General features: G+C 38.2%; 1 protein-coding gene across 6 annotated transcripts in view; it reads right to left on the reverse strand.

The window, feature by feature from the left end:
* Window positions 1–15,676, reverse strand: part of LAMA2 (laminin subunit alpha 2) — a 376,763-nt gene that overhangs the window by 18,665 nt on the left and 342,422 nt on the right. For 4 of the 6 annotated variants that reach the window (XM_085314063.1, XM_085314054.1, XM_085314036.1 and 1 more), the window contains 6 exons: window positions 12,868–13,012; window positions 10,570–10,708; window positions 8,842–8,853; window positions 6,226–6,346; window positions 3,941–4,159; window positions 1,448–1,596 (listed from right to left, as the gene is read on the reverse strand). In XM_085314063.1, the coding sequence (XP_085170189.1) occupies window positions 1,448–1,596; window positions 3,941–4,159; window positions 6,226–6,346; window positions 8,842–8,853; window positions 10,570–10,708; window positions 12,868–13,012 (785 nt within the window). The remainder of the gene's footprint in view (window positions 1–1,447; window positions 1,597–3,940; window positions 4,160–6,225; window positions 6,347–8,841; window positions 8,854–10,569; window positions 10,709–12,867; window positions 13,013–15,676) is intronic. The other 2 variants (XM_085314044.1, XM_085314080.1) reach the window with 1 other exon arrangement.

Consider the following 15,676-nt stretch of genomic DNA (forward strand, 5'->3'; position numbering starts at 1 on the left):
TTCTTTGTTGTTTAATGCTTCTTACTGTCATCATTACTGCACAACCATGTTCTGTCACGGAGGCACACAGTGTTTCACATAATGCACTCATCTCTTTCCAAAACACTTTTTTTTTCTCCCTAAAATTTATAGTTAACCTGCAACTGGACATTAAAGCTGGGGAGAATACTGCCCAAAGATATTCACATTTTTTAACGATAGAGAAAAGTAAATCAGTCAGAAAATTGTCAAAATACAAAGCAAAGCAGGCTATAGAGAGTACAGAAGGACACGCAGTGACTAGACACTAGGGAATTGTTGCTCAAGGAGGCTGCTGGAAGGGCTCAGGACTGCTGCAATGTTGAGTGGAAAAAAGAGGGTTAAATTGCCAGCTGGACAGTGCAGCTTCACATTTCACTGCTCAGGGCACATAAGTTGCAAACATGTATTAGTCTTAAACCTATCTTTGCTGAGTGGGTCAAGGTGCATAAGTGTAAAGTGCGGTTCAGAATGATCACAGCAGTCTTAACTGCAGTTTTCAGCAGTGGCCAGAGTGAAGCCTAATGTTCACCTTGTTGGGTTAAGCCTGTTCAGTTCTATCTACCACATTTTATAACCTGATGGATATCACTAGTTATTTCCAATTCTTTTCTTTTGTTTTTTTTTAAAAAACAACACTGTTCATAGTGCCCTAATCCACTGAATGTTAGTAGGGCAAATACCTGCATCAAGGCTTTGATCCGTTTCAGAACGACAATTACTTCGGGCCGTAAATAATACTAACTGCCCAAGTCCTACACACTAGTGTAATATATTTGCTGTTTCTAATCATTTCCTGAATGGTGAAGCAGTAATAGGTCTAGGCTTTTTTATAATGGCTGAGAAAGAGTAAAGGAAGTTAAATAAATGAAATTTCATTTAAAGGAACGTGCTCTGAAAAGGTCTGCAACAGCTTTCCAGCAATAAGAAGCGTTATGTTTATCTGGAATTATGCACTTTCATTGTTTTAGCATATTCAGTTGGGCACTAGTGTAACCCCATTTATATAAGTCATGGTATCTCAAAAAGATTACATGCTGCTGTGCTGTTGCTGTTTATTTACTTTGAAAATAGTTATTCTCTAGATGTCTTGAAAAGGTGACTTACTGCACTTCAGCACTATTTCTTATGCACAGATTACATTACTAAAATATATATGCCAAGTACCAAAAGGTTGAAGATGGCTGTCCAGGCAAATGCAGATCTTCAGAGAAACAGGCTGATAATCTGTGTAAAGCACGTAAACCTTGCTCTGCCAAGTAATAAGTACTGTCAGAAGCAGACTTCCAAAAATTTCTGGATAAAGAAGTAATGACTCTGATATTCTTTGCTTTACAGAAGCATTTGCATAGATTGCTAATGGTGTCTGTGCATTAGGTTTGTTGAGTAAAGTTTTGTGTGTTCTGTAGCACTGTCAGGTGTCTGTTACCCTTTAGTGCGTTCGATCCGGATGGAGTGTGCTCTGCCGTCGTGAAACTCGCCCGCTTCTGGTCTGAGGGTGATTCTGTGCGGATCCCGTATTCCAGTGGAGATATGCACCTCGAGTCGCCCTCTGTTCAGGAACACCGCGTAATAGGCCTGCAACATACATATTATTAAAAGGTAAGCTACGTTTGAAAATATACCATTTGGCTTAATTTTACATTAGTATAGCTCTTGTAATTTCTTGAACTTGTTTCTAATTCAAGAAGATAACCTTAACACAGCCTCAGATCCAGACACTTTCCAACTTCAGGAGTGTAATCTGCTGAAACTTCACTAAAAGCCATGGAGGATAATCTTTCAAATTCTGCCAGCGTGCACTGGTATGAATTAAAAATAACATTCCTGAAATTAAAGGCATTATTTTAGATTTAGTGGTATAAATGAGTATAGACTTGAATGCAAGAACGCATTTAAAACTTTCTCTGCTACTTTTGATGTTTAGTGAAAGAAATCAAGCCTGTGATCTGTAAACAGATTTTTTTTCAGTTCTGGGATTGAATTAATTAGTATTTGGGCTGGGAATTTTTTGGGGGGCTGGGAGATCAAATTCATTATTTTGTTTCTAAAAAATTCTGATAAAAGTAAAGGAAATGTAGAAACTTAGGACTGGGGTCGCAGCGTGACTGGAGAGGAGCTGAATGCAGGTTATATGAATACACCTATAGCTTGGTGATTGGGATACTTGGTTTACCTGTGGCAGTCCTAGAGACTCAACTCTATCCATCCTGTAAAGGAGGGAGTGAAGAAGAATGACTTTTTAATCACTCACCAGGGAAGAGCATGACAGGCTTCTGGATTTAGTGCACACTTAAATGAGTATTATGTCCCACAGCACAGCGTTAACAGGTAGGATTGGGAATATCTGCTGCATCAGTAACTAGAGGTTCAAACTGAGAGGGCAGGGAGTTCAGTTTATAACTTGACTCTGAATAAAGTGGAGACTCATACCCAGGTGTTCTGTATCTCAAGTGTGTGTCCAAACCACCATAGGACTTATGACACTTCCATCTCTAATCTGGATTCACACCTCAAAAGCAAAATTATCAGTTTGAAATTAATTACTTTGACATTTATGAGACTGTCCTTTCTGTTTTTATTGATCCATACTTTTGAACAAAATTGGCACAAGACTGCACATATCTACGTGCAAAAAGGTTATTTAATTTGCTCACCACAGCCAAAATACTGTAGTTTCAGTTCTGCTGCTGCTACTACATTCAGATTCTCTTGTATTTTTACAATGAGGATCAGTAAAATGAGGTCATACTGGAAATCCTCATTAAAGTATTCGACTCTCTGCACATACACATGCAGTGAAGAAAGGAGACTGTTAAACTAAAAGTCCTCTGATTTTTGCTGTTACAAGGCTTGGTCTTAATCTTGTCGAGCCCTGAATAGCATTAATCTCCGTGAGTTCAATGTTTGGAGGCTTGGCAAAATCATGCCAAGAGTTACTCTAGCAACCAATACGTTGTAGCGGGTTTCAGGATCTAACCTGCAGTTACTATAGCAATGAGCATCACACTCATTTCTATGAGCTGAAGAGCTGGTAATGGTAAAAGAGCCCCTACCCAAAGTTAATGTCACGTGGAGGAGCCATTAAAATGTGTTGTCTCTGGAGTGTGTTCCTTCAATCCACTGAGAGCTATGTTCCAAAACGGGTTTGGAGAAGAGTAATGAAGTATTTCCCCAAAGCATTGAGGAAAGAAAGCATCAAAATACTGTGTTTATCTTTGACGTAACATGTCTATTTATGAGGTTTTTAATTAATTAGGACTGGAATAATTTCTAACAGCAATCACACTTTTATCAAATAGTCAGTTGGAGTCTGTAGGTAGTTTATGTGAATACACTGACTCTGTCCTCTTCTTCAGAAAGGATTTACATTGCAGATTTTTATGTTAAGGGAGAGGAGGAGAGGCTGGGGCACTATTCAAACATGGATCCCACAGCAATGATCTCAAACATCTAGGGGCTTATCCTGCATTGATTTTTTTGCTGCTTTTATTGTCTTGTGGAAAACAGAATGGTCCTGGTTCAAAGTATTGAATTAAGTTTGCATGTCCAAGCATTAAAAGTCTGTAATTAGTCCTCAGAAGGAGCAAAGAGCAGTATTCTCCACTATTTAGGTCCAATTAAAAAACAAAAAATGAAATGGGAGCATTTGTATGATAAAAAACAAATCAGCTGTTGTTTAACAATGAACGTATCTGTTAACATATATATTTAAGAGAGAGAAATAATTACTTCAATTAAAAAAAAATGAGTTTCTATCATATTTTCCTTCAGACCAAGGAAAACGTTACAAATAATTTATTTCCAAGCATGGAGTTTTTACTTAAGGATGAACATCAAACAGCAGATTGAAACAAACCAAGTGGAAAAAGCTCGGTAGAAATTATGGATTTCTCTTTCTCTTTTGCTAAGTTCCTTGTACCTGCCCAGTCTGTCTGCGCTTTCTCCTCAGGGGGATTGCTTTCCTTCCAGAGTATCTGCGCTTCCTCCTGGTGGGGACAGTTATTCCACCTGTGCCAAACAAGATGATTCCAGACTCATTCTTGGTGCTGAAGGAGAGGTTGATTTCTGTGCCCGTGTCAAAAGAAACCGGCTGCAGTTCCATGAAACCTGGTTTGGGGAAGCTAACTGTATAAATGTTCTGTAGGAAGAAGAGGATAGGAAAGTGAATTAGTAGGACTAAAGCAGCCTGTGGACAACAGAAAGCTTAATTAGCTAATGTAATAAACTATGTAAATGTAACTAGTGTGAGAGAGAGAACATAGTAATTAAGCAATTTATTTTTCAATATGCTGTAAAAACATTTACATATCTTTTTAGGTCTGGCTTCATTGGAACATTTCTGAAATTCTGTCTTACAGAAATACAAAGTTCCAGTTTTAGTTCAATATCCCGAAGTCCTCTGGGATTAAAATTAACTGCTCAGAGGTTTTTATGTGAATGTTTTCCCTTGAGGTAATACAGTGGGATTTTACTTTTAAATCAATATAACAGATAGCAACAGCCAATGCAAACAGGGACTCAATTCTATTATTTGTCAAACTTGGACAGAAAATACTTCCATTTATCAGTCATAATTGCTTCACCATCTACTGCTTTCTTGATGAGCTAGGCTCATAAATGAAGAACTCTTTGCTTATGGCCCAATTGTTTGCACACTGATRGATAGTAACTCAATTTATAGAGTAGAGTATGTCATCAAATAATAAATCAGTGCATTCTCTTGAAGATTTTCTGTAATCACTGCCAATTCTTCCATTGTTCCAGCTTGGGTGTAGAGAACAGTCTACAGAAACAATGATTTTTTCTAAAATAACTCATCATTTTTTTCAGTAAAGTAAAACAGTTTTCACACATAGAGTTAATAGATTGTGCCAGATGATACAACCATTTTTTAGTTTGCCTTTCTCTGAAATTCCAGGGCATTTAAATAACTAAGTTATCTGCAGCCTTTTTCTTTTGCTTTTACCTTATTTTATTTCATTAACTTAGATATCTGCTTTTGTAAAATTAGAATATTTTATTTACTTCCCCAACAAAATGCTTAATTCAACTACATTTCTCACTCTGAAAAATGAAGAGTTATAAGCAAAAAAACAAAATTCTAAGAAAATGAACACAACTATCCTTCTTTCCTAACTGAAAACAAATCTAAAGTTCTGAAGAAAATTTTAACTAAACCCAGATTCCTAAGATTTTTAAAAAATTCATCAATCAGGTTATTTTCAATTTAGCTTTATCATAAACCTGAAAACGTAAAAATGGCCATCCCATGACAGATCCACCTAGTCTAATATTCTGTTTGAAAATCCTATTTTGTTTGTCTTGCTCTGATGAAGGCCAGAAGTAATGAAAACAGCAAATAAAAATAGTAATAAAAACACTTTTATTTTGGCCTGGCCAAGTTCTAGTTACTGTTTAAAGGATAATTTCAATGTTTTGGAGATAAATGCTTGGACAGTCGCACAACGACTACAACTCGTTTGGATTTACTGTGCTGTTATCTGATATGAAACTCCAGAATCAATTTGTAAAACTATTTTATGCACCAGACATTTCCAGCAAAAAAGTACAAACTATTCACTGGGAGACAACTGTCACTAGAAATATATGTGACTCTTTTTTTTTTTTTTTTTTTTTTTTTTTTAACACAGAAAACTACATTTCTCCTAAGCTTAGGATCAAATTCCTTGAGTTTTATATGCACTGAAAGCCTGTTAATTAGAAGTTGCACCGATTGAAAATAAATAGTTTTGAGTAACATTTAAAGTAATCACACCACTTTTGCACAATCATTCTTAGTTATCAGTAAGAGAGCTGCATACCAGTTCAGTGGTGATTCATAGTAAGAATAAGTGCTCTGGAAAGACAGTTTCTGTCCTAAAGGTGACTCTGTTTCAGTTACCCTGAACATACAGTATTGCTTTCAAAGTCCTTCCGGATTTTTTGTAGCAAATGGTTTTATAATCACCAATTCTGTTACACTTTGGATTTTATATGCAGAAAAAATTTTAAAGGTTTTTGCAACACTGTCAGTGCCTAATTATGTCCTTATTTATGTCAACATATAACAGTTCTGATGTTCAGATTTCATCCCTATCTGTGTGTATGGATATGCCCTATATGATAAATCTGTTAGGCCATAAAACCAGAAACCAGAAAACATTTATGCCCATTAAGACTAAAGTACATAGAAGACAGACTAACCTCCAGTGTGCATCCTTTGGTTAGGCCAACAAAATCAGGACTGCTTAATATATTATATGGTGTTCTTGAAATTTCAATCTCTTTGAGGCAACCTATATATTTCTTTAAGTTCACTTCAGGCCTAAAAATTTTAGAAATAAGATGTATTTTAAAAACTAGACTTTAGGGAGCAGAAATACACATACACACACACTTACATGCAGAAATGCTTGATTTTAAAAAAACTACACACATACACGAATACATGTTGCCTTCTAGCATTATCATATAGTGCACTCTGTCTTCCATCATCCATCAAAGGTGTAACTGGAGATTCATCTCATCTCCTGTTGTGAACAGKCCTCTTTTCTACTTTTTTGTAAAGGAGTGCTGTCACCTTTGGTGTTTAAATGCAGTGAACTATGAAATAAGTAAGTAGTTGTTCTTCAGGCAAAGCAGAAAGATGCAAGCTGGGGAATCATAACAATAAAGAGAGACCTTGACTGGAAGACAGATGGTTTGCTCATCTCTGTGCACACTAGATTTTAATGAAAGAGGAACTTTTGCAGCATACAAACATTTTGGATGGAATATTTGCTAAAGGCTGAAAAAAACCCACTTTGTTTGAATCCTGGATTTTTTTATGCTTTGGGAATCCTGTATATTCATGTGAACTGACATTTCTTTTCTATATATTTTTAAAGTATCATTCACTGCAGGATGAAAATTGCAGTGAATTTCAGTTTGTGATGCAGCAATATATTTGACCTTTTCTGTCCGTTTAATAAAGAAAAGCACTCAAATTTGTTTCAAAACCTGACTATACATCCAAATCATGAAATTTTCTAACAGAATTGCAAAGTTCTGTGCTTTGGCTCAACAGCTAGAAGCCAGGAGAAATGAGAAAAGTCCTGAAAGAAACATTGCACTTAGCATGTTTGAGTGGAAAAAAACAAACAAACAAAAAAACCAAAAACCCCCAACAATTTGGAGATGACAGACCTAGGAACACCAGAATGAGACCCATAACTGCTGGCAACATCTGAACTGGGTTTGCAAGAAAAAAAGGGTTTTCAAGCAACTTTTTTTCTGAAGTGACTATTCATGCTCTGAAGACTAAATTCAAAGAGAGAGAGAAAAAACCCTACTAGTTAATTTACTCACGTATAGTATTACAGTCATCCATGTGTGATGACAGAGTTTAGCAGAACACCTGAATAATCTGAACAGCTCAGAGAAAGAAAAATGATTTTGGAAAATAATAAGGAGTTAAAACTATAGGGAGAGATAAAACTTAGCTCTCAGAAAAGAAAGAAAAGATTTTGAAGAACACTGATTACAAAATAAAACCGTCTTACACAGATACTGCTCAGCTGCACATTTTGGTACTGAAGGCCATTCCTTGCAATAGAGCCATCCTAGCAAGCTCAGTGTATTCTCTGGCAAATTTGCATCCCTTACGTAAGTTAAGGTAACCATCTGGTTTACTAAAATAATCCTCATTCTGCTTTATTTACAGTCATGTAGTTAGGGTCACCTTTCATTTTTGTTCTTCTATATCMTACCTCTACATCCCCAGTTCCCTTACAGACTCATCTCCCCAGCAGCAGAACTCTTTTGCCAGTTAACTGTCAATAATGCCCAATGCAGTCCTGTCTTTGCTATCCATAAAAAATTCATGTTTCTGCCCGCTCCTTGTCCTGTCTAACTGCCCTCATGCTGCCCAGTTACAGGAATTTGCTGTTGTCTCATCCTGTAATTCCCAGCAAGACCTATGAACTCTGCATCCTGGTAAACATTTAGCACTTGCTTCATCTTTTCTTAAGACTTCCTTTTGCTTCTTGTTCCCCTCCAAAAGATACAAAAAAAAGTCTGAGTTCATTCAGATCTCAGATAAATTCCTGTTGTCGGTCTTTTTTTTTTGGTTCAATTTCAGGCTCAGTTTCAGGAGTACACAAGAAAATACTTTTGAATTATAGGAGAAAATAATACAGGTTTGTTTAAAAAATGGGTTTGTTGGATCAGGGTGAGGAAGTTGCATTTTTCAGACTGAAGTCAGGTACTACACTGGAAATCAGGGTCAAGTTTAGGTCATACCTGAAAAGCAAAAGCAGCGGACACAAGCTGACGCAAACTGAAAACACAGGAATAGGTSACAGCTCCTCACTCTTAAAGTCAAAAGTGGCAAATTTCACAAAAGACTGCACGTAGCGGTTGCACCCTTTTCAGCGCTTTAATTACTCGCTCGGAGCGCAGTGCTGCGCACCTATTGACCCAGAACAGAACGAGCTTCGCTGCTCTTATGCAGCAGAAGTCATAGCCAAGCTCCGAAATCCGGCTTGTGCTTCCAGAGCCCCCCTCCCCCGGCAATAAAGAGACACAGCTGAAGAAAGCAGCTGCGTGAAGGAACTCGGGAAGCCGGTTGTGTAGGTGCGCGCGCGGCATGTAACACGACAGCGTTAGGCATCTGGGAGCAGCGTTGCTTGCTGCAGCGAGGCCAGCGAGCTGAGTTAACAGCGCTCGCGAAAGCAGCTGGTATCRGTGCTACCCCCACGCTGCTTCTGCGTTGCTGCCTGCACTCCCAAGCTGTGCTTACTAGGCACATGCAAGTCATGCAAGTAATCCAATTATTTTTACCTTGCTTTCATACTAGGGCGAGAGAGAAAGACAAAAAAAACAAACAAACAAAAAAAAGTCAAAAATACATGAATTGTAGAAAACGTTATTCACTAGCAAGGTTTGAAACAGTTCACACTAAAGCAAATATACATCATTTATAAACAACACATGATGGATCGTGAGATTCTTTCCAACTATCTATACACACTGTTTGGCTACAATAGTTAACAGTGTTAGTCTGCAAACAGATACCTTAAAATGTAATATATCTGAGGGCTTTAATCATTTGTTGCTATACTTGGACTGAGTAAGAGCAAATCACGTAAAAAATTTGGCAAGATTGACATAACTTGTAATTTACAAAGTCACGGGCACCTCAGTGTGTAGTGCCTGCAGTAGCTCAGCTTTTCCCTAATCTCCCTCTCACTATATTGATTCTAATTTACTCTAACATGCATCTTGCATCAATGACTGACAAATCACAGCTGTAGGCAAAATGTTACTACAGGTCCAAGTAGCTGTGCTGCACTTATTTTTTAAGCAAAAAAATAACCACAAAGGATTCGCTGAAAGATAATCTCTCTAGAGATTTTGTTATGCACTGGTGTGATTTCTCAATGACATAATATTGTGTTATATTTGGTGYGTAAAATAGCTCGGATCTTTTTATCACTGGGTAATTGGACACGCGAGGTCTTTTATTAACCCCCCAAATTAACAGACATGTCCGTTCTTTTAGCTGCAGAACAGCYCATGGACCAATCGCAACCGTTCCTTGTGCACAAGGCGACTTCAGGCTGTCATCACGCCGGGTAGCTAAAGCTGACATAGATTAATGGGTTTGTTTTTGTCTTGTTCATCTGCTCATTGCAGCGCAGAATTCTCTTGTTTTTGGCACTGCAAAACTGCTGAGTAGTCATTTAAGCCCTGAGAAAGTTTTTTGGTTTATTAAAAACCACATAATATACTTGCTAAATTCAAGTASCTGTTACCTCATTCCTTAACGCTTATTAAAACTTCAGTTAAAGTTTATCAATAATAATATCCAATACTTTACAAATAATTAAACAATGGGAATTTTATTTGAGTAAGAAATCTAGGATTGGGCCTACTAAGGAAAAAGGTAGCCACATTGCATTCTACTTACATTAAATATATCAAAAGTATCATATCATATGCTTTAATTTTATTCTAGGAGGAATTTAACCTAGGGAGTCCAGGAATTTATGCCTACAAAAAATTTTAAATAATTCCTACTTGCAATATTTTTATATGTTTTAAAACTATACTGACCCTGATTATGCAAAGACGTATAACAGTATATAACAGTAATCCTGTGACTTGTACCTTGTAGTTCAATTTTACTACTTATGCACATAAGGTAAATGCTTGTGTGCTTAATTTTGGGGCAGTAAGGAGCTACTTCTTGGAGTAGCTACAAATTCTATTCATCAAACAGAAGAATACATTTAAAAATAGAACGCCAGCTACATCATGGTTGTACAYAGCATTAGAAAGCTGTACTGTACTGCACTGTTCTCACAGCTTACGTTGTATGTGGGTTGTGGACCATGTGAGCTGTGTCAYATCAGTACTGACAGCATATACAGAGAAGGGTCAGTCTGGGGTGTAATTGCAGCTGTGGTGGGAATTCACCAGTCCCTTACTGCAGGTGAACTTGGGACAGTGATACAGAGAATAGGATCTTCTTCCCAAACACGAAGACATTGCTCAGAGCCACATTACCTTAGATTTCTCAGGGTTGGCAATCCCCCAAAATATATTTTCTCATTGCTTTTCAAATTAAGCCCAAAGTGGCTTCCTGTAGAAGTTGTTGCTATGGTCTCTTCTTCGTTGGTGTCTATGTCTACAATCGATATGTTGGCTGGAAGAGATTAAAGAGATTAGTTTCAAAATACCAGACATGAASAATAATGAATAAAGAATAATGAATAAAGAAACCAAAAGAGAAATATGTGGAGGGTTAGCAGGTTGGGGTAAGGCCAAGGAATTTTTTGTGTTTGTTTGTTTGCTTGTTTTGCAGTTAAAGTACTGGATTTCCCAACTGTCAGCTATGGGTGGAGGAGAGACGCGTGCGGTCCTCTGTTGCCATAACAACCTGAAAATGCTATAGCCAGGCTAGGTGCTTTATTTTTATATATTCCCTAAACCAGTTCTAACTTGGTATGTTCTCTTTGTCAGTATAATTTTGAGCTAACATTTCAGGACAAAATCAAGACAGAAGAGATCATTTTACATCTAATTTGTGACTTCAGTCCAAAGCTTGTCACTTGAGCAATATTTTTTTAATGACAAAGTTTGTTCAGCATTGTCATGATGTGCCTAAGAAACTGGAAATCAGTCACTTTAAACCTACTGTCAACCCAAAGCAATCAACTRCTGTCATGTCGTATCTCAATCCAGAGTCAGTGATGAGCTATGCCCAATTATTCATATAAATGCTCATTCCTTGTATGTTTTTAATGTACGGATTAATATAAAATGTAAGGTTTAGYGAGAGAGACTTGCTGTACTGAAAAATACCAGGCAGCTCCCAARGAATATGGGGATGTCCATCCACCCTCATGGATGCAAAGAAGGTTTTTCTTCTTCCTCTATCTTTTTTTTCTTTCTTTTCTTTTTTTTTTTGGAGGGGGGGAGTAACAGTAAATTAAATGCAGGAAATCACTTCTAATCTTTAAAACATAGAAACAAAGAGAAATCCCCAGTTATTTACATACCTAAGGAACAGAAAGAATCTTTATTTTATTAAAAGAGTGACCTGGCTGATTTCAGGTTAAAGATAGAAAAGAATGATTTTTGGAGACAAAAGTCTTGGGAGATTTCAAAAGGAGGCCTGGCTAGATGAGGGCACGTATAGTCCATGGAGAAAACGGAGCAATCTGAGAGCAAGATGGGAGGAAGAGCGTTCTCTGATGGAGGCTCTCCCTACAGGCAAGTCTCTTGCAGAAGCTGATGAGCAAATGCCTTTACAAAGAGAAGGAATCTTCAAACCTGAAAACTAAAACCTGAAAGCAAACTACCCAGTTGTCAGTGAACGGGGGATAGATTTTCCTGCTTTCCTGTAAATAAAGTGCAATTTTCCTTTCATTTCTGTAATTATATCTTCTTTATATAATCCTTCTTTATAACACTTGATGCTATCTACTTTGAATGATATAAATAAGTTACTTGACCTTGTATTATATCTTAACCTGTCCAGAGTTAAGTAAGTATTAAGATAACTGGATAACAACAAGGCATCCCTCATTCAAAGCTGCAGCAAACCTCCATGTGAGAGCTTGGGTCACTTTAACCAGTTTCAGAGCTCTCCCATACATGAATTTGTCTCAGGTAAGATACTAGCAGTCTGGTAAGTAGATTAAAGAAAAAGGCAAAGAAGGGTTTCACCAGCACAATAGCCAGGATTCTTACCAATTTTATCAAATGCTAGTAATTCACATTTTGCACAAGTAAAAGGTTAAACAGTCAGGGGCACTTTTCAAAATATCCCTAGTTGCTTCCGGGCAGATTTATGCAATGGCAATTTGTGCATCATTTCTGAGTACAAAGTGACTGTTGTGTTTGTCTACCAAGATACTGTACTATTAATATTTAAGTCAGTATTTTTTTCAAGCACTTTGGGATACACTGAGTACGAGAGGACAGTATAGCATAAAAACTATTGCTGTCCCAACAGAAATCACACAGGTTTGTTTTATGATTTTGAACAATGTCAGGGAGCTCATGAGGAAGCTTCCTTTTTCACCCAAAAGCATTTTAGAATGTCATTTATCTAGCTGTGTAGCAAAATTATGCTTGAAAATTAAGCTAACAGTTTCAAAATAAAGTCATAAAAGGTCTGTTTGACACTGCAATCACTCACATCCAAACTAACACACCTGCAATCTGCACAGAAGTTGCTAAATCACTAGAACTTTCTAGCTCCAGCAATTTTGTACATCATCTTGCCCATGATTAGATGGTTACTGTGCTGGGTAGGGTAATTAGGAAACTCGTGGTGTTAACTCCATAGGAACTCACCTTGTTTCTGAATTCTTGACAGGGTGAAAGATTTCCATTTGCCGTCATTATGACTGTGGTTGCTGGTAACAGAAGCGGTGCCTGAACCCAGATCGTAGCTGACTTTTATACGCCCACCGCTGAGTTCTACACTCATGAAATCCTTCTGTTAATGGGAAGGATTAGATACAGGGGTGAAAAGCGCATGAATTACAGTTCCTATTCATTTGGGTAAGAGACGTAGAGCATTAAACAAATACTCTCTCTTTGAGTGACAGGAGAAAACTTTTGTCAATGGCTTTCGTAAATTTACTTAGGTGTTTACTGCCCCGAACTGTAATGTACCAAAGTCTACTGCCAACAAGCTTCTTTTTTTTCCTAATTTCTTCTACTTTGAATTGCTCACTAAACTGGAATTTTGCTAAATTAACTGGAGTTTTGCTGGAGAGTCTGTACTTTAATTTTCTCAGACTAAAGACAGGAATACAAGTGATAATTACCGGAAACTAATATTCAATGTTGAGTATATTTAGTGTATTACATTTAGTGTATTTACTACATACCTCAGGTAGTTTTAAACTTGCAAGACAGAAAACAACAATACTAAAGATAGTGAAACAGACTGGTTTCCAAACCAGTTTAGGATTTCCAAATAGTAATCTATACTGATGGACCATTATAGAGCTATGATGGCTGCAAAGATACAGGGACAGTGCAGATAAGTTTACTATGCCTTGAATACAAAACTGGGAAAATGCATACCAACACAAATTAATGCTAAGGAAAAAAAGAGTAAAATTTAATAAAGTCAGTACTCTAKCTGCTTATGTATTTCTATCCATACATCAAAAGAATCTTCAAAGTTTTCATACCCTCAGACCATGTTTTAAGAGAGAGGCTCTGTCAGGAACTGCTTGCTTTCCTGCTCCATGGCTTACTCCGAGTCTTGTTCACAAATACAACTGTATCGTTTTTATATAAAAACTAAATAATCATAATTATATAGAATAATATAAAATAATTGCATAATTATACCATCAAGATACAATTATAAGAATTAATTAAATAACAATTACAAAAAAACTGCATAARGACATAATTTTCATACTACAATGTTATCTTTTGGCGCAGTCAGTCACTGAGAATAAGACAGCACTCGCTGTCTCTATAATTTCAGCAATTTTGTTCAGCTTTCCCAAGAGGGAAAAGAGAGTTACAGAAACTAGAAATAAGACGGATTTACCCAAAAGCATTTTCTGATGTGTGGAATAATGAGTGCTCCATAATGCTTCAAGACATGCCTGCCCCTGAGAACTGCTGTACATAATTTTTGGTCCATATGAAAAGAATAAGGAAAGGATTCTGTTTCCAGTCAGGCTTGCAAGTAATTCTGGATTACAGATGCAGAAATTCAGTTATTCCAGAATTATGTGAATATCTGGCCAGAGGTCTTTATAAATCACAGAGGATCACAGAACAGTTGAGGTTAGAAGGCCCCTTAGAAGGTCCCTCTGGAAGTCATCTAGTGCAACCCCTTGCTCAAGCAGGGTCACCTACAATTGTCTCCAGATGGCTTTTGAATATCTCCAAGGGTGGAGACTGCACAACCCATCTGGGCAGCCTGTTCTGGTGCTCAGTCAMCCTCACAGTAAAGAAGTTTTTCCGCATGGACTTCCTGATAGAACTTCCTGTGTTTCAGTTTTTGCCCACTGCCTCTTGTCCTGTCACTGGGCAAAACTGACTTGCATCCTCCCTTCAGATATTTATACACACTGATAAGATTCCCCCGGAGCCTTCTCTTCTCAAGGCTGGCTAGTCCCAAGTCTCTCAGCCTTTCCTCATATGACAGATGCTCCAGTGCCTTCGTCATCCTAGCAGCCCTTTGGTGGACTTGCTCCAGTAGCTCCATGTCTCTCTTGTATTGGGGAGCTCAGAATTGGACACTCCAGGTGTGTACTCCAGGTGTGGCCTCACTAGGGCTGAGTAGAAGAGGAAGATTACCTCCTTCAACTTGCARTATTCCTCCTAAGGAGACACAGGATAGATACCATTGGCCTTCTTGGCCACAAGGGCACACTGCTGGCTCGTGGTCAACTTGTCCATCAGGACTCCCAGGTCYTTCTCAGCAGAGCTGCTTTCTAGTGAGTCGGTCCCCAGCTTGTACTGGTGCATGAGGTTATTCCTCCCTACGTGCAGGACTCTGCACTTGCCTTTGTTGAACTTCGTGGRGTTCCCATCTGCCCATCTCTCCAGCCTGTTGAGRCCCCTCTGAAAGGCAGCACAGCCCTCTGGTGTATCAGCCACTTCTCCCAGCTTTACATCATCAGCAAACTTGCTGAGGAGGCACTCTGTGCCTTCCAGGTCACTGAGGAAGAAGTCGAACAAGACTGGGTCCAGTATTTGCCCCTGGGGGACACTGCTACTTACAGGCCTGCATCTAGACTTCACGCCACTGATCACAGCCCTCTGAGCTCTGACTTTCAGGTAGTTCTCAATCCACCTCACTGGCCACTCATCCAGCCCACATTGAGCTTACCTATTAAGATGTTATGGGAGACAGTGTTGAAAGCCTACTAAAGTCAAGGTGGACAAAATCCATGGCTCTCCCCTCATCAATCCAGCCAGTCATCCCTTTAGCCAGTCATAAAAGGATAGCAGGTTACTTAAGCATGATTTCCCCTTTGTGAAACCATGCTGACTACTCCTGACCACCTTCTTATCCTTCACATGCTTAGAGATGACATGCAGAACAAGCTCTTCCATCACCTTTCCAGGAATGCAGATGAGGCTGCCTGGCCTGTAGTTCCCTGGATCTCCTTCTTGCCCTTTT

The sequence above is a fragment of the Rhea americana genome, unplaced genomic scaffold (genome assembly GCF_003343005.1).
Source record: "Rhea americana isolate MKP2758 unplaced genomic scaffold, rheAme1 scaffold_110, whole genome shotgun sequence".
Lineage (NCBI taxonomy): Eukaryota > Metazoa > Chordata > Aves > Rheiformes > Rheidae > Rhea > Rhea americana.